Here is a 23,328-nt window from a genome sequence, read left to right as displayed (position 1 = left end):
TGCAGGGAGGGGCGGGGACCCACCAGGCGACGTTTCCTGCAGTGGAAGGGCTCTGACCCGGTCCCCTTGCCCACAGCCCCGGTCCCCATCGAGCCACAGATCTGCCAGGCCACCTGCGCCGTGATGAAGCTGTCCTTCGACGAGGAATACCGCCGTGCCATGAACGAGCTGGGTGAGTGCCCCTCGCCGCCCCTGCGAGCTGGAGCTACCCCCGATCTGGACGGCCTCCGGGCCTCACCCAGTGCAGGGCAGATTCTCGGCACTAGTGGTCCTGGGGCTCAGAGAACGGGAGAGGCCGGGAAGGCAGGAGAAAAGGTGAATCGGAGCTACTGGGTGGTCGAGGCGGAGCGACCCTGTGAAGTTTTAGGTTTGGGAGTACTGCAGCATTTTTTCCGCATAAAAGTAATCAAAACATGGGGAAAGGAAACATCAAGGGCCAAACGAGGCACTACTTCTCACCCAGCAGATGGTCAAACCAAAGGTTCTGTAAGGTCTCACGTGGTCCGGCCACATAGACTCGGGCGCTCGAAACCCAATGTGGGTGTGGGGGGGAGCGCCCAGGCGCAGCCTTTCCGGGAGGGGCATCTGGAGTGGCGGACATTTTACAAGAGGGCACAGGTCTGGAGTCCTTCCTCCGCCAGCCGGTCCAGGGACGGCTGGAGGTTACCAAGCTCCTTCCGAGAGGCCTGCACACACAGTGCTATGTTGATAATTCCATGAAGATGCGATCTGCCTTTTTCACTCTCGTGCGCATGTGTGTTCAGAGGGGTTTTTCCAGGCACTCCTACTCTGAGGACCGCTGGGCTGTGCGTTCTGGGGTTAAAAGATTTCTCCGTTTTCATTTCTAGTGTGGTAAATATTTTTTGTTTATTGAAGTATAGTTGATTTACAATATTGTGTTAGTTTCAGGTGTAAAGGGATGCAGTTACGTAGACATTCTTTTTTTATATTCTTTTCCATTATGGTTTATCACAGGATATTGAATATGGTTCCCTGTGCTCTACAGTAGGACCTTGTTGTGTATCTATCCTATATATAATAGTTTACATCTGCTAACCCCAGCCTCCCACTCCATCCCTCCCCCCAACCCCCTCCCCCCTGGCAACCATAAGTCTCTTCTCTGTGCCCATGAGTCTGTTTCTGTTTTGTAGATAAGTTCATTTGTGTCATATTTTAGATGCCACATAAAAGTGATATCATATGGTATTTGTCTGACATACTTTACTTAGTATGATAATCTCTGGGCTCATCCATGTTGCTGCAAATGGCATTATTTCATTCTTTTTTTTAAGGCCAAGTAATATTCCATTGTATCTATATATACCACATTTTCTTTATCCACTCATCAGTCAATGGACATTTAGGTTGCTTCCATGTCTTGGCTATTGTAAATGGTGCTGCTATGAACACAGGGGCGCATGTATCTTTTCAAATTCTAGTTTTGTCCGGGTATATGCTCAGGAGTGGGATTGCTGGATCATATAGTAACTCTATTTTTAGTTGTTTAAGGAACCTACATACTGTTCTCCATAATGGCTGCACCAACTTACATCCCCACCAACAGTGTAGGAGGGTTCCCTTTTCTCCACACCCTCTCCAGCATTTGTTATTTGTAGACGTTTTAACGATGGCCATTCTGACGGGTGTGAGGTGATAGCTCATGGTAATTTTGATTTGCCTTTCTCTAAGAATTAGTGACGTCGAGCATCTTTGCACGTGCCTCTTGGCCATCTGTATGTCTTCCTTGGAGAAATGTCTATTTAGATCTTCTGCCCATTTTTCGATTGGGATGTTTGTTTTGTTGTTGGTGGCAGTATCATAAATATTGAGCTGTGACCCAAGTGAACTCTTTGGGGTCCTCAAAAAAATGTTCAGCGTGTACAGGGGTCCCGAGATGGAAATGCTGGCATGTCACTGGTGTCTGTCAGTCAGGCAAGGGATGCGTGATGAGCTGAGTGGCTCATCCAGTGAACGTGCCCCACGCACAGTTCAGTTCAACCTCTTTTTCCCTATTGTTATTTTTTTCCTTTGTGTGGGTTCCCGGGAGTGGCGTTTCCAGATTAAGAAGCAAAAAGGCTTTGGAAGCTCCCCACTCCGACTTATAATTACGTATTTAAACATTTTTTAAATTTTAATTTTTTTGGGCCACGCTGCAGAGCTTATGGGATCTTAGTTCCCCAATATGGGATTGAACCTGGGCCCTCAGCAGTGAAAGCACCGAGTCCTAACCACTGGACCGCCAGGGAATTCCCTAAACATTTTTTTAAACTGTGGTAAATTATATGTAACATAAAATTTACTGTCTTAACCATTTTTAATCTTATCTTCCCAAACTGAAACCCTGTCCCCATTAACCACTCAGCCCCCCATCCCCCTCCCCAGCCCCTGGCAACCACGAACCCATGCTGTGTGTCTGTGGTTCTGCCTGTTCTGGACGTTTCCCATCAATGGAATCACACACTGTGTGTCTGGCTTCTCTCACTGAGCATCGTGTTCTCCGGGTCCGTCCATGTGGTAGCGAGGGTCAGGGCTTCACCCCTTTTCGTGGCTGAGGGACGTCCCCGTGTGTGGAGGGACACGGTGTGTTTCTCCATCGTCTGGTGATGGACACTCAGGCTGTTTCCACCTTCTGGCTGTTGTGACTCGTGCTGCTGTGCACACACACGTACAGGTTCGCTTTGGAAGTTTGTAGGTTTGTGTTGCTAAGCCCCTTCCCCAGGGTGGTCCCCACTGGCGTGCTCTTCAGCAAAGCTGCCTCATTGGTCCCGGGTCCTGAGGACGATCCTGTTGCCGAACAAGGGGGAAGGGCTGTGTGTGTTTGGGTTCCTGCAGGTTCTTTCCCTTCTGCTCCCGCTGACCATTTACTCTTTAAAAAAAATTATTTATTTGGCTGCACCAGGTCTTAGTTGCAGCATGCAGAATCTTTTTTTTTAACTAAAAAAATTTTTTTGGCTGCGTTGGGGTCTTTGTTGCTGCGCGTGGGCTTTCTCTAGTGCGGCAATCAGGGGCTGCTCTTCGTTGTGGTGCACGGGCTTCTTCTCATTGCGGTGGCTTCTCTTGTTGCGGAGCACGGGCTCTAGGCGCACGGGCTTCAGTAGTTGTGGCACATGGGCTCAGTGGTTGTGGCTTGCGGGCTTTAGAGCGCAGGCTCAATAGTTGTGGCGTACAGGCTTAGTTCCTCCGCGGCATGTGGGATCTTCCTGGACCAGGGCTCGAACCCGTGTCCCGTGCATTGGCAGGTGGATTCTTAACCACTGCGCCACCAGGTAAGTCCCCATGCAGAATCTTTTAGTTGGGACATGCAGGCTTTTAGTTGCAGCATGTGGGATCTAGTTCCCTGACCAGGAATCGAACCCCGGGCACCCCTTGCTTTGGAAGCATGGAGTCTTAACCGCTGGACCACCAGGGAAGTCCCGACCATTTACTCTTTGTAAAGTGAGAACCCAGTTGTCCTAGTGAGTAAAGAACTGTGTGTGCAGGAACCTCCCTGGCGGTCCAGTGGTTAAGACTCCATGCTTCCACTGCAGGGGCTGCGGGTCTGATCCCGGGTCGGGGAACTAAGATCCCACATGCTCTGTGGCATGGCCAAAAAACTAAAAGAAAAAAAAGGAAAAAAAAGTCGCGTGTGTGAGCCATCAGCAGTGGCTCCTGAGCACACGCCGTCTGGTCCGTCCTGGGGATGCAGCGGGGCAGCCACCAGCCCTGCCCTCAGCGGCTTGCTGGCTAATGCTTTGGGAACTTATCTGGGGAGTTGGGGGCTTCCCTGAGGAAGTCACTCTTGAGCAGAAGGGGACCCAGGAAACTGGGCGAACAGTGGGGAAGAGCATCCCGGGCAGAGGGAACAGCATGTGCAAAGGCCCGGCAGCCGGACGAAGTGTGACTGGGGGCTGAGGGCAGAAAAGAGGCGGGTGTGAAGGTGCAGGGCACACAGGGGGCTGGGCCAGCCAGGCTGCCTGGAGGAGGTGTTCTCAGAGTTGGGCTTCAAAGGTGGGCTTGAGGAGAGCAGATCGGAGGGAGGGGAGGGCGTATAGGTAGAGTGAGCTGCGCGGGCAGAGGCTGGGAGGTGGGCAGGCGGGGTGGTGAGGGGCGCCCCCCTGCCCCCAGCCCTGCCGTGTCCACACAGGTGGGCTGCAGGCCGTGGCGGAGTTACTGCAGGTTGACTATGAGATGCACAAGATGACCCGGGACCCTCTCAACCTGGCCCTGCGCCGATACGCCGGCATGACCCTCACCAACCTAACCTTCGGGGACGTCGCCAACAAGGTGCCTGGGTGGGCCGGCGGGTAGGCCAGCATCCCCCAGGCCAAGACCTGCTGGCCTCCTCCCCGCCTCGAAGCAGCACTGAGAGGCGGGGACAGGCGGGGAGACTGAGGCCTGGGGTCCAGGCCACCATCCTCTTGGCCCCTTTGCTGCCGCCCCTGTGGAGCGGGGGCCTCTGGGCCTGGGCAGGGTGTCTGCGCCTGCCGGAGCCTGTCTTCTCATCAGAGCAACAGGGCGAGTGCTCTCCCTCCGCTGTGGTGGTGAAGATGGGGTGGGGGGTGGGGTTCGAGCTCCAGCACATAGTAGGTGCTCAGTCAACGCGGCAGGTGCCCCCGCCCCACCCCCCGCCATGGCATGACTCCCGTGTCACCCCACAGGCCGCACTGTGCGCCCGCCGGGGCTGCATGGAGGCCATCGTGGCCCAGCTGGCGTCCGAGAGTGAGGAGCTGCACCAGGTACCCGGGGGGCTGTGGTGCTGCCGGGGGTGGGGGGCAACCCTGGGCTCTGCCACCTGCCGCCGTGGGGCTTGCGGGTGGGCCCTGTGAGCCACCCTGGAAGCCGGGCCCGGGCCCAGACAGCCTGTCCTGCACTCGCCCAGGTGGTGTCCAGCATCCTGCGCAACCTGTCCTGGAGGGCGGACATCAACAGCAAGAAGGTGCTGAGGGAGGTGGGCAGCATGACGGCCCTGATGCAGTGCGTCCTGCGAGCCTCCAAGGTGGGCCCCGGGCGGGGTGGCGGGGGCCACGTTTGCGGGGTGCCAGCCACATGGCTGGGAGGCACTGGCAGCAGGTGGTGAGTTCGCCACCTTGGGGGGAAGTCAAGCCAGACGGACAACCCGCCACCTGGCAGCGGGTCCAGACCGGGGGCTTCCAACCCAAAAGATCTTGCTGTGGCCGGTTGTGTTACTTTTTTTTTTTTTTGCGGTGCGCGGGCCTCTCACTGTTGTGGCCTCTCCCGTTGCGGAGCACAGGCTCCAGACGCGCAGGCTCAGCGGCCATGGCTCACGGGCCCAGCCGCTCCACGGCATGTGGGATCTTCCCGGACCGGGGCACGAACCCGCGGGATCTTCCCGGACCGGGGCACGAACCCGCGTCCCCTGCATCGGCAGGCGGACTCTCAACCACTGCGCCACCAGGGAAGCCCCTGGTTGTGTTACTTTTGACTTCTACTCGAAGAGGCATTTGGGTGCCTTGTGTCGGCGCCTCGAGGGAGAGGGCCCGGGGGTGGGTGGGGCTGGGGACCCGCCGCTGACCCCCCTCCTGCTCCTGCCCTGTGTCCAGGAGTCCACCCTGAAGAGCGTGCTCAGTGCCCTGTGGAACCTCTCAGCGCACAGCACGGAGAACAAGGCCGCCATCTGCCAGGTGGATGGCGCCCTGGGCTTCCTGGTCAGCACACTGACCTACAAGTGCCAGAGCAACTCGCTGGCCATCATCGAGAGCGGAGGCGGCATCCTGCGCAACGTGTCCAGCCTCATCGCCACCCGTGAGGACTACAGGTCAGCAGGGGGCACGGGGGAGGGTGCTGGGCAGGTGGAGCCCAGGAGCAGCTGGCTTGGGGCTGGCGGCTCCCCCTCGGCGCTGAACCACGGGGAGCCTCACCTCGTCCACCTGCGAATGGGTCGGCACGATGCATCCCCGGTCGCTGACTGTTTTTAGTATAAATACATCCCCAATACTGCCTGGGATATACTCGTACCACATTTTAAATTAACTTAGTAAAAATATACGTAGCATTCTAAGTCATATTAATAATGCTTTTTCTTTTTCAAACTACTATGCGCTAAGTAGTAAACAAAGATTATTCTTCATTAACATACATATTAACTTCTTACTAGGTAACGTTAAGTAATGCTTCTAATGTATGAAAATACGTAACCATTAAAAATTATAACTATATCCCAAATAATGCATGGGATATACTTGCGCTAAAGATTTTACCAATTAAGATAAAACATTATTTATTAACAATGCTAATAACTAACAAACAATATTTAGATTTCAGTTTACTTTAAAAGTACTATCTTTAGCATAAATACATCCCAAACACTGCACGGGATATACTTGTACTAAATTGTAAATTAACATAGTAAGCATATACATAATTTTCTAAATAATAATCATAAATACTTGTTCTTTATTAAAATATTCACTAAACAACATTAATAAATAAAACAATGCTTATTCTTCATTAGCGTAACTATTACCTACTAGGTAACATTAATAATTAGTAATAATTCTAATGTATGAAAATACATAGCTATTATAAAGTATAAGAATATTGCAAATATTGCATGGGATATACTGAATTTTAAATTAAATTATTAAAAATAAAAATGCAGGGCTTCCCTGGTGGCGCAGTGATTGAGAGTCTGCCTGCCAATGCAGGGGGACACGGGTTCGTCCCCCATTCCGGGAAGATCCCACATGCCACGGAGCGGTTGGGCCCGTGAGCCGTGGCCGCTGAGCCTGTGTGTTCGGAGTCTGTGCGCTGCAACGGGAGAGGCCACAACAGTGAGAGGCTGGCGAACTGCAAAAAAAAAAAAAACAGAAGCATTATTTTCTAAATAATGGTAAAAATGTGTTCTTTATTAAAATAAATAAAATTATTTGTAAATACTACTAATAAATAATGCTTCACATGTAGGAAAACATAACGTTTAAAAAGCATCTCCTAAATACTGCATGGGATATGCTTGTGCTAAAGACTTTATAAATTAAAATAAAACAATTTACTAATTATACTAATAATTAACAAACAATACTTAGATTTATGTTTTCTTTTAAAAACACTATCTTTAGTATATTCCCGAATGTTGCATGGGAGATACTTGTGCTAAAGATCTTAACAAGTAAAATAAAACATTTATTTACTAGTAATGCCAATAATTAAGAAACAATACTTAGTATTTTTAAAAGCAAACAGAAATGTGTCTTTAGTATATCCCAAGTATCACAAGATTTAGGTGCCCGAAAATGAGTTATACTCTACACTACAGGACCTACTGTGTAGCACAACAGGACCTACTGTGTAGCACAGGGAACTCCAATCAATAGTCTGTAATAACCTAAATGGGAAAAGAATCTGAAAAAGAACAGATATATGTACATGTATAAGTGAATCACTTAGCTGTACACCTGAAAGTAACACAACACTGTAAATCAGCTGTACTCCAATGTAAAATAAAAAGTAAAGAAATAAAATGAGATGGTTTTAATGAAATTTCATTTTAAATAGTAAGTAATAGGAGCTTCCCTGCTGGCGCAGTGGTTGAGAGTCCGCCTGCCGATGCAGGGGACACAGGTTCGTGTCCCGGTCCGGGAAGATCCCACATGCCGCTGAGCGGCTGAGCGCGTGATCCATGGCCACTGAACCTGTGTGTCTGGAGCCTGTGCTCCGCAATGGAAGAGGCCACAACAGTGAGAGGCCCGCGTACCACAAAAAACAAAACAAAACAAAACAAAACACATTACTTTCTAAATAATAGTAAAAATGTGTTCTTTATTAAAATGAATAATTTGTTAATACTACTAATAAATAACGCTTCAGATTTATGAAAACACATAACTTTTAAAAAGCATATCCTAAACACTGCATGGGATGTGCTTGTGCTAAAGACTTTATCAATTAAATTAAAACATTAATTTACTAATTATGCTAATAGTTAACAAACAATACTTAGATTTTTGTTATCTTTTTTTTTTTATTTTTTTATTATTATTTTTTTTTGCGGTACGCAGGCCTCTCACTGTTGTGGCCTCTCCTGTTGTGGAGCACAGGCTCCGGACGCGCAGGCTCAGTGGCCATGGCTCACGGGCCCAGCCGCTCCGCAGCATGTGGGATCTTCCCGGACCGGGGCACGAACCCGTGTCCCCTGCATCGGCAGGCGGACTCTCAATCACTGCGCCACCAGGGAAGCCCTTTGTTATCTTTTAAAAACACTACCTTTAGTATATTCCCGAATGTTTCATGGGAGATACTTGTGCTAAAGATCTTACCAAGTAAAATAAAACATTTATTTACTAGTAATGCCAATAATTAAGAAACAATACTTAGTATTTTTAAAAGCAAACAGAAATGTGTCTTTAGTATACCCCAAATATCACAAGATTTAGATGCCCTAAAATGAGTTATACTATACACTACTATACATAAAATAGGTAATCAACAGGACCTACTGTGTAGCACAGGGAACTCCAATCAATAGTCTGTAATAACCTAAATGGGAAAAGAATCTGAAAAAGAACGGATATATGTACATGTATAACTGAATCACTTAGCTGTACACCTGAAAGTAACACAACACTGTAAATCAGCTGTACTCCAATGTAAAATAAAAATTAAATAAAATGAGATGGTTTTAATGAAATTTCATTTTAAATAATAAGTAATAGGGGCTTCCTTGGTGGCGCAGTGGTTGAGCGTCTGCCTGCCGATGCTAGGGACACGAGTTCTAGCCCCGGTCCGGGAAGATCCCACATACCGCTGAGAGGCTGGGCCCGTGAGCCATGGCCGCTGAACCTGTGTGTCCGGAGCCTGTGATCCGCAACAGGAGAGGCCACAACAGTGAGAGGCCCGCGTTCTGCAAAAACAAACAAAAAAGCATTATTTTCTAAATAATAGTAAAAATGTGTTCTTTAATAAAATAAAATTATTTGTTAATACTACTAATAAATAATGCTTCAGATGTATGAAAACACATGTAACTTTGAAAAGCATCTCCTAAATACTGCATGGGATATGCTTGTGCTAAAGACTTTATAAATTAAAATAAAACAATTTAATAATTATGCTAATAATTAACAAACAATACTTAGATTTTTGTTTTCTTTTAAAAGCACTATCTTTAGTATATTCCCGAATGTTGCATGGGAGATACTTGTGCTAAAGATCTTACCAAGTAAAATAAAACATTTATTTACTAGTAATGCCAATAACTAAGAAACAATACTTAGTATTTTTAAAAGCAAAAAGATATCTGTCTTTAGTATATCTCAAATATCACGAGATTTAGATGCCCTAAAATGAGTAATACTATATACTACTATACATAAAATAGGAAATCAACAGGACCTACTGTGTAGCACAGGGAACTCCAATCAATAGTCTGTAATAACCTAAATGGGAAAAGAATCTGAAAAAGAACGGATATACGTACATGTATAACTGAATCACTTAGCTGTACACCTGAAAGTAACACAACACTGTAAATCAGCTGTACTCCAATGTAAAATAAAAATTAAAGAAATAAAATGAGATGGTTTTAATGAAATTTCATTTTAAATAATAAGTAATAGGGGCTTCCCAGGTGTCGCACTGGTTGAGAGTCCGCCTGCCGATGCAGGGGACATGGGTTCGTGCCCCGGTCTGGCCGTGAGCCATGGCTGCTGAGCTTGCGTGCCCAGAGCCTATGCTCCGCAACGGGAGAGGCCACAGCAATGAGAGGGCCGCGTAGCGGGAAAAAAAAAAAAAAAAGAATAGGTAAATAATAAGTAATGTTAACACATTAGTATTGTTTCATAAATAGTTTGTTGAGATTAATAAATGAGACCTTTCACACAAGTACAGCACACTCAATGTTTGGGATATGCTTTTACTAAAAATGTATCCCTTCCTTTGAAATGCAATGTTACCTGGGCACCTTCCGTTTTGACTTGCCCCACGTGGCCATGGTCCTGCCGGCGGGCGGGTGTCCGGTGGGCTGGGGTCCGGGCTGGCAGGGGTCTGACGCACACCTCCCGCCCCTCCTCACCCCTCCGGCTCCCGCAGGCAGGTGCTGCGGGACCACAACTGCCTGCAGACGCTGCTGCAGCACCTGACGTCGCACAGCCTGACCATCGTGAGCAACGCATGTGGCACGCTCTGGAACCTGTCGGCCCGCAGCGCCGGTGACCAGGAGCTGCTGTGGGACCTGGGTGCTGTGGGCATGCTGCGCAACCTGGTGCACTCCAAGCACAAGATGATCGCCATGGGCAGCGCCGCCGCCCTGCGCAACCTGCTGGCCCACCGGCCCGCCAAGTACCAGGCGGCAGCCACTGCCGTCTCCCCCAGCGCCTGTGCGCCCAGCCTGTACGTGCGCAAGCAGCGGGCGCTGGAGGCTGCGCTGGACACGCGGCACCTGGCGCAGGCACTTGACCACCTGGAGAAGCAAGGCCTGCCCGAGGCCGAGGCCGCCTCCAAGAAGCCGCTGCCGCCCCTGCGCCACCTGGATGGCCTGGCCCAGGACTATGCTTCCGATTCGGGCTGCTTTGATGATGACGACGCACCCTCTCTGGCCACCGCAGCTGCCGCCACCGCCGAGCCCGCCAGCCCTGCCGTGCTGCCCCTCTTCCTGGGCAGCCCCTTCCTGCAGGGCCAGGCGCTGGCCCGCACCCCGCCCGCCCGCCGGGGCGGCCTGGAGTCCGAGAAGGAGGCCGGCGGGGAGGCAGCTGTGGCAGCCAGGGCCAAGGCCAAGCTGGCACTGGCAGTGGCGCGCATCGACCGGCTGGTGGAGGACATCTCGGCCCTGCACACCTCGTCTGACGACAGCTTCAGCCTCAGCTCTGGGGATCCCGGGCAGGAGGCCCCACGGGAGGGCCGTGCGCACTCCTGCTCCCCTTGCCGGGGGCCCGAGGCAGGGCGGCGAGAGGCCGGCAGCCGGGCTCACCCGCTGCTGCGGCTCAAGGCGGCCCACGCCAGCCTCTCAAACGACAGTCTTAACAGCGGCAGCACCAGCGACGGGCACTGTCCCCGCGAGCACTCGCAGCCCTGCTCGCTGGCCGCGCTGGCCGAGCATTGCGAGGGACCCCTGTGCGGCCAGGCGCGGCCCAGCCGGCTTGACCTCAACCTGCCCAGCGGCCAGGTTGAGCCCAAGGCCCGGGACACCGCGGCCACAGATGCCCGCGTGTGCACCATCAAGCTGTCGCCCACCTACCAGCATGTGCCGCTGCTTGAGGGCACCACCAGAGCGGGCGCGGGGTCCCTGGCCCCCAGGGCCCGGAAACAGGCCTGGCTGCCCGCAGAGGACCTAAGCAAGGTGCCCGAGAAGCTGGCGGTGGAGAAGGCGCCCCTCTGCCTATCCCGCTGCAGCTCCCTGTCCTCACTGTCCTCAGCTGGCCGCCCAGGGCCTAGTGAGGCCGGGGACCTGGATGACAGCGACTCGTCCCTGGAGGGGCTGGAGGAGGCTGGCCCCAGCGAGGCCGGGCTGGACGGGGCCTGGCAGGGGCCGGGCTCCGCCTCCCTGCCCATGGCCATCCCGGTGCCTCAGCGGGGCCGGGGCCTAGGGGTGGAGGACGCCACGCCGTCCAGCTCGTCTGAGAACTGCGTACAGGAGACGCCACTGGTGCTGAGCCGCTGCAGCTCGGTCAGCTCGCTGGGCAGCTTCGAGAGCCCATCCATTGCCAGCTCCGTCGCCAGCGATCCGTGCAGCGGGCTGGGCAGCGGTACAGTCAGCCCCAGCGAGCTGCCCGACAGCCCCGGGCAGACCATGCCACCGAGCCGTAGCAAGACGCCCCCGCCGGCCCCCGCGCCGCCGGGCGAGCGTGAGGTCACCCAGTTCAGCCTGCAGTGGGAGAGCTACGTGAAGCGCTTCCTGGACATCGCCGACTGCCGGGAGCGCTGCCGGCTACCGTCTGAGCTGGACGCGGGCAGCGTGCGCTTCACCGTGGAGAAGCCCGACGAGAACTTCTCGTGTGCTTCCAGCCTGAGTGCGCTGGCCCTGCATGAGCTCTATGTGCAGAAGGACGTGGAGCTACGGCTGCTGCCCCCGGCCTGCCCTGAGCGCAGCAGTGCGGGAGGCGTGGGCCCCGGGCACCGCCGGCGGGACGAGGCCAGCGGCCGCCTCGAAGGGCCAACATCCACCGACCGGGACCTGGAACTGCTGCGCGAGTGCCTGGGTGGGACCGTGCCCGCCCGGCTCCGCAAGGTGGCCTCGGCGCTGGTGCCTGGCCACCGCACCCTGCCCGTGCCCGTCTACATGCTGGTGCCCGCCCCGGCACGGGAGGATGAGTCCTGCACCGACTCGGCCGAGGGCACGCCGGTCACCTTCTCCAGCACCACCTCCCTCAGCGAGGAGACACTGCAGGGACCCCCCGGGGATGGCGGGCCTGCGCAGGGGCAGAAGGCTGCGGGCCATGCCGCCCCCACCAGGCAGCCCGCCGGGCACCGGCACAGGGCGGGGGGCACGGGCCGGAGCACAGAGCAGCCCCGGGGGGCTGGCAGGAGCCGCGCAGGGCTGGAGCTGCCCCTCTGCCGGCCCCCTAGCGCCTGCAGAGACAGGGACAGCTCCCGCCCGGGACAGGCGCGTGGGGACGGGGCCCTGCAGTCTCTGTGCCTCACGACGCCCACCGAGGAGGCCGTGTACTGCTTCTATGGCAACGACTCAGACGAAGAGCCGTCCGCGGCAGCGGCGGTGGCACCCCCGCGGCGGGCATCTGCGATCCCCCGCGCGGTGAAGAGGGAGTACCCGGCTGGTGGCAGGAAGGAGGTGCAGGCCGTGCCCAAGGTCGCGCCGCCCAAGGCTGCCGCGCCCAAGGTTGCGCCGCCAGCCCGGGCTCAGCCCAGCCTCATCGCTGATGAGACGCCACCATGCTACTCCCTGAGCTCCTCCGCCAGCTCCCTGAGCGAGCCTGAGCCCTTTGAGCGTGCAGCCAGCCGGCCCCGAGCCCGCGAGCCAGGGGTCACCAAGGACCCAGGCCCCGGGGGCAGGCGGGACAGCGCCCCCCGCCCGCGGGCCGAGGCAGAGCTGCTCCGGCGCTGCACTGGCTCAGCCGTGCCCAGGCGCCGGCCCCAGGTGTCTGGCCCAGGGTGCCGCCAGTCCAGAGCGGTGCAGCAGGAGAAGAGGCCAGCAGAGGGGCCCCGGGAGCACAGTGAGGAGGCAGCGGGCTCGGACCACGCCTCAGACCTGGACAGCGTCGAGTGGCGCGCCATCCAGGAGGGGGCCAACTCCATCGTCACGTGGCTACACCAGGCAGCGGCGGCAGCCACCCACGAGGCCTCCTCTGAGTCCGACTCCGTTCTGTCCTTTGCCTCAGGGCGGTCGGTGGGCTCCACCCTGCAGCTTCCCCTGCACAGGAAGGGTCGAAGGCCAAGGGCAGAGGGTCAGGCGGGCAGTGCCATGCGGCCAGAGAAACGGGACAGGGCTCTGGCCCAGCGCAGCAGCGGCCTGGAGAAGCCACGTGGCACTCAGAAGGCCGCGTCCGGGGTGCCAGCCGTGCTCCGGGGACGGACAGTGATCTACATGCCCAGCCCAGCCACCCGGGCCCAGCCCAAAGGTGCCCCTGGGCCCCGCAATGTGCCGAGAAAGACGGGAGTCCCAAGTCCAGTGCAGCCAGCAGCCCCCGCCAAAATCCCTGGCCCCGGGCAGCAACGGTCTCGAAGCCTGCACCGACCCGGCAAGATCTCGGAGCTGGCGGCGCTGAGCCCCCCTCAGAGGAGTGCCACGCCACCTGCCCGCCTCGCCAAGACCCCCTCGTCGAGCTCCTCCCAGACCTCCCCGGCCTCACAGCCTCTGCCGAGGAGGTCACCCCCGGCCACCCAGGCCGCAGGAACCCTGCCCGGCCCCGGGGCCTCCCCCGCAACCAAGACTCCCGCCCGGGCCCTGCTGGCCAAGCAGCACAAGACACAGAAGTCGCCCGTGCGGATCCCCTTCATGCAGAGACCCACCCGGCGGGGGCCGCCACCCCTGGCCAAGGCAGCCCCGGAACCAGGTCCAAGGGCCCGAGGGGGCCGCCCAGGGCTCGTGCGTGTGGCCTCTGCCCGCTCCAGCGGCAGCATGGCCTCCGCCCGCTCCAGCGGCAGCGAGGCCTCCGACCGCTCCGGTTTCCGGAGGCAGCTGACCTTCATCAAGGAGTCGCCGGGCCTGCTGCGCCGCCGACGCACCGAACTGTCCGCCACTGAGGCCGCCACCCCGGCTGCCCAGGCAGGCCTGCCCCGCCGCGGCCGGCCCGCGCTACCTGCCGTCTTCCTATGCTCCTCGCGCTGTGATGAGCTGCGGGCGGCCCCCCGGCAGGCTCCCGCCCCCCAGCGGCCCCCCACGGCCCGGCCCGGCCTGGGCGAGCGGCCGCCCCGGCGCACCAGCTCTGAGAGCCCGTCTCGCCTGCCCGTCCGCACGCCAGCCGCCCGGCCCGATACGGTCAAGCGCTACGCCTCCCTGCCTCACATCAGTGTGGCCCGCGGGCCCGACGCCCCCGTGCCTGTGGCAGACAACGCACCCCGCAGCAGCACCGGGGAGGCCGCGCCGGGCACCACGTGGCGTCGCATCCGGGACGAGGACGTTCCGCACATCCTGCGGAGCACGCTGCCCCCCCGCGCCCTGCCCCTGCTGGGCTCCTCACCGGAGGACGGCCCCACAGGCCCTCCGCAGCGCAAGACCAGCGACGCCGTGGTCCAGACTGAGGACTTCGCAGCTACCAAGACCAACTCGAGCACGTCCCCGAGCCTGGAGAGCTGGGTGACCCCACAGGCCACGACCGGCAGCGCCCCCTCCCTCCTCCTCGGCAGCGACGTGGACGGGCCGGGCCCCGCCAAGGCGCCCGCCCCCGGCCCCTTCGTCCCCGCCAGCCGACACGGTTCCCCCAGCCGCTCCGCCCGCGTCCCCCCCTTCAACTACGTGCCCAGCCCCATGGTGGTAGCCACCACTGACTCTGCCGTGGAGAAAGCCCCCGCCCCCGCCCCTACCGGCCTCCTGGGATAGTGGCCGGGGCTGGCCTTCCAGAACGTCCTCTCCCGGCCCAGGGCCGTCTGGCTGCCCCGAGGGTGGTCCCAGCACCCGCCTGCCCACCCGGGCCCCGCCCTCTGAGCCTCTGCCCTGCCGGTACGGGCCCCACCCTCACTGCGTAGGCGCTTGCTTCCATGCCCAGGGGGCTCTGCAAGGAAAGTGAGCTGCAGGGTGGACCTTGCGTCCCCGCCAGGGGGTGCCTACGAGGGCGCCGTCCCAGCCTGGCCCCCACGCGGAGACCACCCTCCTGGCTGGGGCTGTCCTCGGCAGTGCCCTCCTGGGCTCCTGACTCCACCGGGCCCAGCATCAGCACCACACCCCCTCCCCTCCCCTCCGGGGAGCCGCAGGGAGGTGACAGTGCCCGCCCGCCGACGTGGGGGACGGGAGCCTGCCAGCTGGGGGCATTGGCAGGCAACCATGGCAGAGCAGGAAGCCTGTAATTACGGGCAAGGCTGAGTAATTTGTTCACCAGGGCTTAGCCGGTTGGCCTGCCTGTTCAGCCTCAGCGGGGGGCACGGGGGAGGGGCGTGGTTGAGCCCCACAGAAAGGCAGCCCCACCCGAGACGGCGAGTGTAGGGAGCCTGGAGCACCCCGGGACTGGCCGGGGGTGGTCTGGACACAGCACCCCCGCAATCCTCGTAAGGAACATGGAGAGGCAGGCGTGCAGCGAGGGCTCTGGCCGAGGCGGGCGGGGCACCAAGGGGAGGCCGGGGCCCGGCTGACCGCCCCGCCGCCGGGCCTGGACTGCACTCTGAGGACGTCCCGGGAGGCGCCCGCCCGGCGCCCGGCGCCCGGCCCCCGGCCTTTCCCTTTTCGATCTCAACCTCCTTTGCGACGCGGGAAGCCCTGGATCTGTGGGCTCCGTGCGGGCACGGCCTCCTCCCTGAGGTCCAGCACAGCTGTGGGACTCGGAGCGGGGGCCCTGGAGCCCACAGGTGCTGGAGGGAGCTGGTCCCAGAGGAGGCAGAGGGGGAGCCCCGGCATACCTGCACGAAGAGCCGCCCACTGCCTCCCTGCAGAACCCAGCTCTGGGCGGGGCTGCTCTCGGTCGTCCCGTGGATCTAAAGTCACAGTCGCCCTGCAGAGCTGCTCCTGGGGCCGGGGACCCTGTGCCGGCATCTGTCCCTTCTCTGGGAGGAGGGGGAGCAGGGCTGAGTCAAGAGGAGGTGCTGGAGGGGCCCCATCTCCACCCCGGGCACCACCGACTGTCCCTCCCCTCCCTCGGACACCATGCCGCTGCTGAGACACACAGACTGCAACCTCTTCCTCACACCCGACACACCGACACACCGTCCTGCAGGACAGGTGCCAGGACTCTGCCTGAGGGCCTGAATGCAGCACGCGAGAAGGGCTGCACCACGTGCCCCTCCTGTGGAGGGCCAGCCGGCAGCAGCGAAGGAGGCCGGGGGCTGAGCAGGGTGCCAGGGACCGGGCCCCCAGGCGGATCACTATCAGACGCATCTCAGATACCGGCCGCCCCCAGTCCCCGTCAGTAGCCAGAAGGGCGGGACTGGGGGGTCTTCCGAGCGCCTTCTCAGATATGGGGGCTGAAGGATGCTGCCCACCACCACCATGGGCCAGCCTCCCCTGGAAAAGGGGGACCCACCCCAGCTCGCCCAGCCGTGAGGGCCGGGGTGGGAGCCCCCCGCACTGGGAGACCCGGGTGGCGCTCTGGCCGCTGTGTGCCTGTCTCCCCACGTGGGCCGTGGGGCGAACTCCCAGAGCTACCTCTCGGCGAGCAGCGCAGCCACCGTGACTGGGGGCAGAGGACCCTCCCCGGCCGCCCCCGCTGCCCTCTGTCTGGCCCAGGCGTTCTCTCCCCAGGCCGGGGCCATCCTGTCAGGGCCACCTCTGCCTTTTCCAACCCCTGCAGCGGGGCCAGCCATGCCTCATCACCCAGCCCAGCAGGCCAATGGGGGCCCAGGGCCCTGAGAAGATGCGCTTCCTGGAGGAAGGCACTGGCGGTTGCTGGACAGTCGTCTGCGGCAGGAGCTGGAGGACCAAAGTCTGAAGCCCTCAGGATGCCGCCCGGCCACCCGCTGAGGGGACACAGGACACCCACTCCCGGACCTGGGCCCAGGAGCAGATGGACACCACGAGCGGGGTGCTGGATTCGGTGCATCACCTGACCCCTGCCACCCTGCCGGCTGCCGCCCGAGCCCAGCTGTCTAGGCTCCCCCTCCACCCTGCATCTCCCTCCTGGGTCTGCAGTGCCACCGGACACGTGTAAATACGTACAGCCCCGTCCCATCCTGTCCCCCCAACTGTAAAGCCATCGTCTGGCGGAAGGAGGCCGTGGAACCAGGCGTCTCACATGCACCTTTAATAAACAGCTGTTGAGTTGCGCTCCACAATGCCTGCGCCCGTCTCCAGGGGGGACAAGCCAGGGTGGGGGTCCACATGCCACCTGCAGAGCCTCGCTCCCCACAACCGCGAGGACGCGAGGGGACGCCCGAGGGCTGAGCCCCAGCGTGACCCGGGGGTGCAGGGAGAGCACTCAGAACAGGCGCAGGGGGAGGCACCCGGCAGGAGTCAGTGGAGTGTCTCTGCCTGATGCCAGGGGGGATCTGGAGGGTGGACAGTGCCCCAAAGACAGGCGGCCCCACCCGGAGGCCAGGCCAGGCAGGGAGAGGGGAAGCAGCTCACCCCAGGGGCCCGCTGTTAGCCAGCGCACCCTGGAGGAGGCAGCCTGGCGTCCACTGCTGCCACTAGAGACAAGCCCGCACTGGGCTTGTCTCCTGGGCCTCCAAAGTCAAGTCTCCAGTTTTGGGGTCTCTGAGGGTGAAGCAGACACTCTTTCTGCCTGGGATGCGCAGGGTCTCCCTTGTCAGGGCCCTGCGTGCTGGGTCCCAGCACTGCCCCGAGCTTCTGGGGACCCTGCAAAGGAGTGGTCTATGGAGGCACTGTTCAGGCAGCTACACACAGGGATTTCATCAGAGGGACTTGGGCTCATCCACGACGGGCCTGGCCCCGGGGCCACCTCCCGCCAGCCTACTGCTTCTCTGGTCTTCATGGGATGGGTTTTTTAGGGTGATGCCCTTTTCAAGATCCTCTCCTGCCCCACCACCCACCTGTCCACAGACGAAGGTGTACGGACAGGAGGGCAGCTGGGTGATAGCCCGGGGCAGTGGACTGACCACCACGCCCTCTCATGGCGCCCCCATGTGACAGAACCCCAGGCCCTGGGTCGGGGTGCCGGGGGCCCTGAGGGGTGGCACCCACCGCGAGGCCCCATCTCAGATCTGGGCCCTGGGGGGCCACAGCTCCTCACATAACCATAGCCACTACGTGTCAGGGAGGACACTGAACTCCCCACCCTCTTCTGGGACCCCTGGGGCCCCCCAGTTAACACGGAGACGGCAGAACCAGAGGGGTGGGTCCCACCAGTTCAGTCTGATGTGGGGAGCAGTGAAGCAGGGTCGCCAGAGGAAGGAAGGGAGGATGGACGGAGGGCCCTCGGGGGCTGGGCCCCGCAGGAAGTCCAGTCGGGGCTCCTCAGGGCAAGGGGCATGCGCACAACCCGGACCCCACCCTGTGCCTGGCTGAGGCAGCCCCACCCGCTGGGCGGGCTGTGTCCCCCGGGGTCTCTGGGTGCCAGGCGTGCCTAGGCCGCGGATCAGAGAGCCTGGACCCTGGTTCCGGGACCCAGGGGCCAGGTGTCAGGTGAGGTGCGCCAGGCCAGGTGTCGAGCGGAGGCCCCGAGGCGCCGGGTCAGCCCAGGAAGGTGGCGGCCGCGGTGCCCGGCAGAGCCACCTGGCCCACGTGGCTGACCTCCTGCTCCAGCTCCTCGCGTGCCCGCCACAGCTCCTCACGCTGCTGCTTCAGCTGGGCGCCCGCGCGCCACAGCCGCTGGTTCGTGGCCACGTAGACCCGGCTCTGCTGGTAGAGCTGCTCCCGCTGGGTCTCAGTGTCCTCGGCCCTCCCCGAGGGGGCTGGGGGGTCTGGGGACAGGACACGGCAGCATCACTGCCCGCTGGCCACACAGGGGACTCAGTTTACCCCCCAAAGAAAGCAGTGGACCGAAGGGCACAGGTCACAGTAAAGGCCAGACTCCACTGTCCCTTGGCCCCGCCTGGGGGTGGGCTCCAGCTCCTGGAAAGGGCCTTGACCCTGACCATGAGCCGGCCAGCCTCACCTGTGCTCTCAGCAATCAGGGAGGTGAGAGGAGGCCAGGAGGGCATGGACGCACATTTCCCAACGACCACGCTTCCTAAAGGGCGTGGCGGGGGGGTGGGGGGACCAGGGCAGGAAAAGCACAGGTTTCAGGGCCACCTGGAGATACGTCAAGGTCCTCTCCACTCTGCCTGGTTTCCTTGTCTACAAACAGGCCCAGAAACGCTGGCATTTAACTAAAAATCACTTTATCTGCTTTAGTAACAAGGTGGGAAAGGCCAGACAGTGCACACGGAGGCCAGGTATGGTCCTAGATGTGAACACAGGCCGGCAGGGGAAGCCCCTCGCCCTCGAGTGGCCCCGGCACTGCTCATGGGGTAACTGGGCCCAGGATCCTTAAGTTGGGGCTCAAGTGGCCTCTGAAGACCCAGCCGCGGGCCAGGGATAAATACAGCTCCTGTTCCTCGGGCTGCGCCATCCAACACGACGTTCCAAATGATGGAAACGCCCTCCAGCTGAGCCACCAGGGGCTCCTGAGCCCTTGAAATGTGGCTACATGGAACAAAGAACGGAATTTTTTTTTTTACTATTAAGAAAAAAAACCACTGTCCCACAGCTGCGTGTAAATCAGTGAAGTTAGAACATTCCCTCACACTATACACAAAAATAAACTCAACAAGGCTCAAAGACTTAAATATAAGATATGACACCATACAACTTCGAGAAAAAAGCACAGGCAAAACATTCTGACATAAATGGTACCAATATTTCCTTAGGTCAGTCTCCCAAGGCAACAGAAATAAAAGCAAAACTGGGACTTCCCTGGTGGTCCAGTGGTAAAGAATCTGCCTTCCAACGCGGGGAATGAGGGTTTGACCCCTGGTGGGGGAACTAAGATCCCACATGCCGCAAACTACTGAGCTTGCGCGCCTCAACTAGAGCCCGTGTGCCGCAAACTACAGAGCCCACGCACCCTGGAGCCCGTGCGCCACACTAGAGAGAAGCCCACGTGCCTCAATGAAGATCCCACGTGGCACAACAAAGACCGAACGCAGACAAAATATATAAATAAATGAATAATGGAAATAAAATAATAAACAGATGGGACTTCATCAAACTCACAAGCTTTTGTACAGCAAAGGAAACCATCAAAGCGAAAAGTCAACCTATGGAATGGGAGAAAATATTTGCGAATGATGCGACTGACAAGGGCTTACTCTCCAAAATATACAAACAGCTCATACAACTCAATCAAAATAACAAAACAGCCCAATCGAAAAATGGGCAGAAGATCTAAACAGACATGTCTTCAAAGAAGACATACAGATGGCCAACAGGCACATGAAAAGATGCTCAACATCGCTAATTATTAAAGAACTGCAAATCAAAACTACAATGAGGTATCAACTCACACCAGTCAGAATGGCCATCATTAAAAAGTCTACAAACGGGGCTTCCCTGGTGGCGCAGTCGTTAAGAATCCGCCTGCCAATGCAGGGGACACGGGTTCGAGCCCTGGTCCGGGAAGATCCCACATGCTGTGGAGCAACTAAGCCTGTGTGCCACAAGTACTGAGCCTGCAAGGCACAACTACTGAAGCCCGTGTGCCTAGAGCCCGTGCCATCGCAATGAGAAGCCCACGCACTGCAACGAAGAGTAGCCCCCGCCCGCCACAACTAGAGAAAGCCCGTGCAGAGCAATGAAGACCCAACGCAGCCAAAAAAAAAAAAAAAAGTCTACAAACAATAAATGCTGGAGAGGGTGTGGAGAAGAGGGAATCCTCCTACACTGTTGGTGGGAATGTAAGTTGGTGTAGCCACTTTGGAAAACACTATGGAGGCTCCTCAAAAAACTAAAAATAGAGCTACCATAAGATCCAGCAATCCCACTCCTGGGCATATAGCCAGACAAAACTCTAATTCAAAAAGACACATGCACCCCAATGTTCAGAGCAGCACTATTTACAATAGCCAGACATGGAAACAACCTAAATGTCCATCAACAGATAAATGGATAAAGATATGGGGTGTGTGTGTGTGTGTGTGTGTGCGAGGAGTGGTCCCCACTTGCTGCAACTAGAGAGAGGCCCGCATGCAGCAACGGAGACCCAGTGCAGCCAAAAATAAAATAAATTTTAAAAAAACAAAACACCATTCACTTTATAGCAGTACACCACATATACTCAATAAATATTTGTTAATAAGTATTTTAAAAATTTTAAAAATAAAAAAATAAAATAAGGGACTTCCCTGGTGGCGCAGTGGTTGAGAGTCCGCCTGCCGATGCAGGGGACACGGGTTCGTGCCCTGGTCCGGGAGGATCCCACATGCCGCGGAGCGGCTGGGCCCGTGAGCCATGGCCGCTGAGCCTGTGCATCCAGAGCCTGTGCTCCGTAACAGGAGAGGCCACAGCAGTGAGAGGCCCGCGTACCGCAAAAAAAAAAAAATGACCCAAATTGGACTTCCCTGGTGGCCCCGTGGTTAAGACTCCACACTTCCACTGCAGGGGGCATGGGTTCGATCCCTGGTCGGGGAACTAAGATCCCACATGCCGAACAGCGCGGCCAAAAGAAAAAGAAAAGAAAAAAAACAACCCAAATGAGCTTATCTACGAAACAGAAACAGACTCACAGACATAGAGAGCAGAACTGTGCTTGCCAAAGGGGAGGGGGGGCGAGGAAGGGACGAATTGGGAGTTGGGGATTAGCAGGTGTAAACTATTATATACAAACTGTATAAACAACAAGGTCCCACTCAGGAGCACAGGGAACCATATTCAATATCCCGTGATAAACCATAATGGGAAAGAATATGAAGAATGTATATGTACGTATAACTGAGTCACTTTGCTGTACATCAGGAGTTAACAAAACACTGTAAATCAACTATACTTCAACTTTAAAAAAAGACACCAAAAACAATCAAACAACAACAACAAAAAACAAAGCCCCAGAGCGTTTCTCACTTTCTATCGTCCCACAAGCCTTACATATTGAACGTTTCTACCCACTAGAACGGCCCGAGGGCACGCAGGTTTTCACCCCCCGCCCTTGGCCACGCCGCGCAGCAGGAGAGATCTGAGTTCCCCGACCCGGTAGCGAACCCGTGGCGCCTGCAGTGGAAGCGCCGAGTCTTCACCATTCGACCGCCAGGGAAGTCCCAGGCACTTCCATCTTTTTTCATCACCTATCCACCTCAGTGCTTAGACCAGAACCTGACCCACAACAGGTTCTCAATGAAGGTTTGTTGAATGAATAAACGAACCTCACTGAGTGGAACACAAAATTCACCCTACAACTGTATGACACTCATGTGCTTCCAAACTTCTGAACAAGGGGCGGGCACACGTTTTCTGCAAAAGGCCAGACCTACGTATTTTTGGCACTGCAGGGCCAGACAGTCTCCGTCCGGACTACTTAACTCTGCCAGTATGTCTTAAAGGCAGCCAGGCGCTTCCTCCTCCCCTTCCTGCTGGGGTCTCTGGGCCGCCTCTCCCCCGCCCGACCTGGGCTCCCCCTACCTTCCCGGGCCACGGCGGTGAAGACTAGGTCCTCGGCGGGTGCCCCCCGCACGTCTTCCAGGATCTGCTCCACCGTGGGGGGCGCCGGGCGGGTGGGCAGCACCACGCGCTTCTTGGCCTTGGAGCCCATCTCTGCAGGTGGGAGAAGGGAGCATGGACCGGGCCGTTCCTGCCGCCCAGCAAAACCTACACACGCTCCGGAACCCCGCTCCCGGGGAAGCCCGTCCTGCCCCGCTCCTCCCAGGGCCGAACAGCACAGGGCCAGGGGGTTCGGCCTCCGTCTCCACCCAGGCCCCAGCTTCCCGCTGAAGCCCCCAGTGCGAACGCCTCCTCACCTGGCGTAAAGCCTTCAGCCCGCAGCCGCGTCCCAGTGGCCACCTCCGCTTCCGGTTGGCGCGCGGACCCCCCCCTACAGGCCCGTGACGCGCACTTCCGGCCTCCTCCGGCTCCCGCCTGCCGCGAAGCCGCGCCCCTCTTAAAGGGGCCGGGCCCGCTAGGTTCCGGGTACCATCTGAGCGGCGAAGTTGACTGGACCAGAGCTAATAAGGACGAGCCGGGCCTGGAAGCCCAAGGGGTGGGCGTAGGGTCCAATCCCGGCTCTTCTCGTTGCCTAACAAGGCATCCGAAGCCCGGTTTTCTGCAAAAGGGGGACACGGCCCCCAACGTGGCTGTCGTGGGAACAAAGTTACTGTGCAGCCCACGCCAGGTGGCGGGCGGAGAGCGAGCGCTCCGTGAATGCCAGC

The 23,328-nt window shown here is 57.8% G+C and overlaps 2 protein-coding genes across 4 annotated transcripts in view; one reads left to right on the top strand and one right to left on the bottom strand.

Annotated features, from left to right (window-relative positions):
* The window catches only part of APC2 (APC regulator of WNT signaling pathway 2), a gene marked incomplete at both ends in the record, with an annotated part of 19,836 nt that extends 4,907 nt beyond the window's left edge, over positions 1-14,929 (top strand). The window contains 6 exons of the mRNA XM_079918723.1: positions 77-172; positions 4,124-4,263; positions 4,638-4,715; positions 4,859-4,975; positions 5,541-5,755; positions 10,027-14,929. Coding sequence (XP_079774849.1) covers positions 77-172; positions 4,124-4,263; positions 4,638-4,715; positions 4,859-4,975; positions 5,541-5,755; positions 10,027-14,929 — 5,549 coding nt within the window. The remainder of the gene's footprint in view (positions 1-76; positions 173-4,123; positions 4,264-4,637; positions 4,716-4,858; positions 4,976-5,540; positions 5,756-10,026) is intronic.
* LOC307183958 (UPF0449 protein C19orf25 homolog) lies at positions 13,255-23,328 on the bottom strand. 3 transcript variants are annotated; one of them, XR_013827641.1, is made up of 5 exons: positions 22,921-23,328; positions 22,586-22,717; positions 18,725-18,894; positions 15,940-16,083; positions 13,255-13,300 (listed from the first exon to the last, which is right to left on the bottom strand). XR_013827641.1 is itself a non-coding variant. In XM_079917185.1 (4 exons), exons 2-4 carry the CDS (start codon positions 22,713-22,715, stop codon positions 16,021-16,023), a joined length of 363 nt encoding a protein of 120 aa, XP_079773311.1. In that variant the 5' UTR covers positions 22,716-22,717; positions 22,921-23,328; the 3' UTR covers positions 15,036-16,020. The 3 variants fall into 3 exon arrangements, 2 of the variants coding, with proteins under 2 accessions (XP_079773311.1, XP_079773312.1); XM_079917185.1 differs by lacking the exon at positions 13,255-13,300 and having other exon boundaries at positions 15,036-16,083; XM_079917186.1 differs by lacking the exons at positions 13,255-13,300; positions 15,940-16,083 and having other exon boundaries at positions 16,099-18,894.

This window comes from Stenella coeruleoalba (assembly GCF_951394435.1).
Source record: "Stenella coeruleoalba genome assembly, chromosome: 3".
NCBI lineage: Eukaryota > Metazoa > Chordata > Mammalia > Artiodactyla > Delphinidae > Stenella > Stenella coeruleoalba.
Note: the sequence above shows the minus strand (reverse complement) of the source record. Positions and strands in the feature narration are given on the sequence as shown.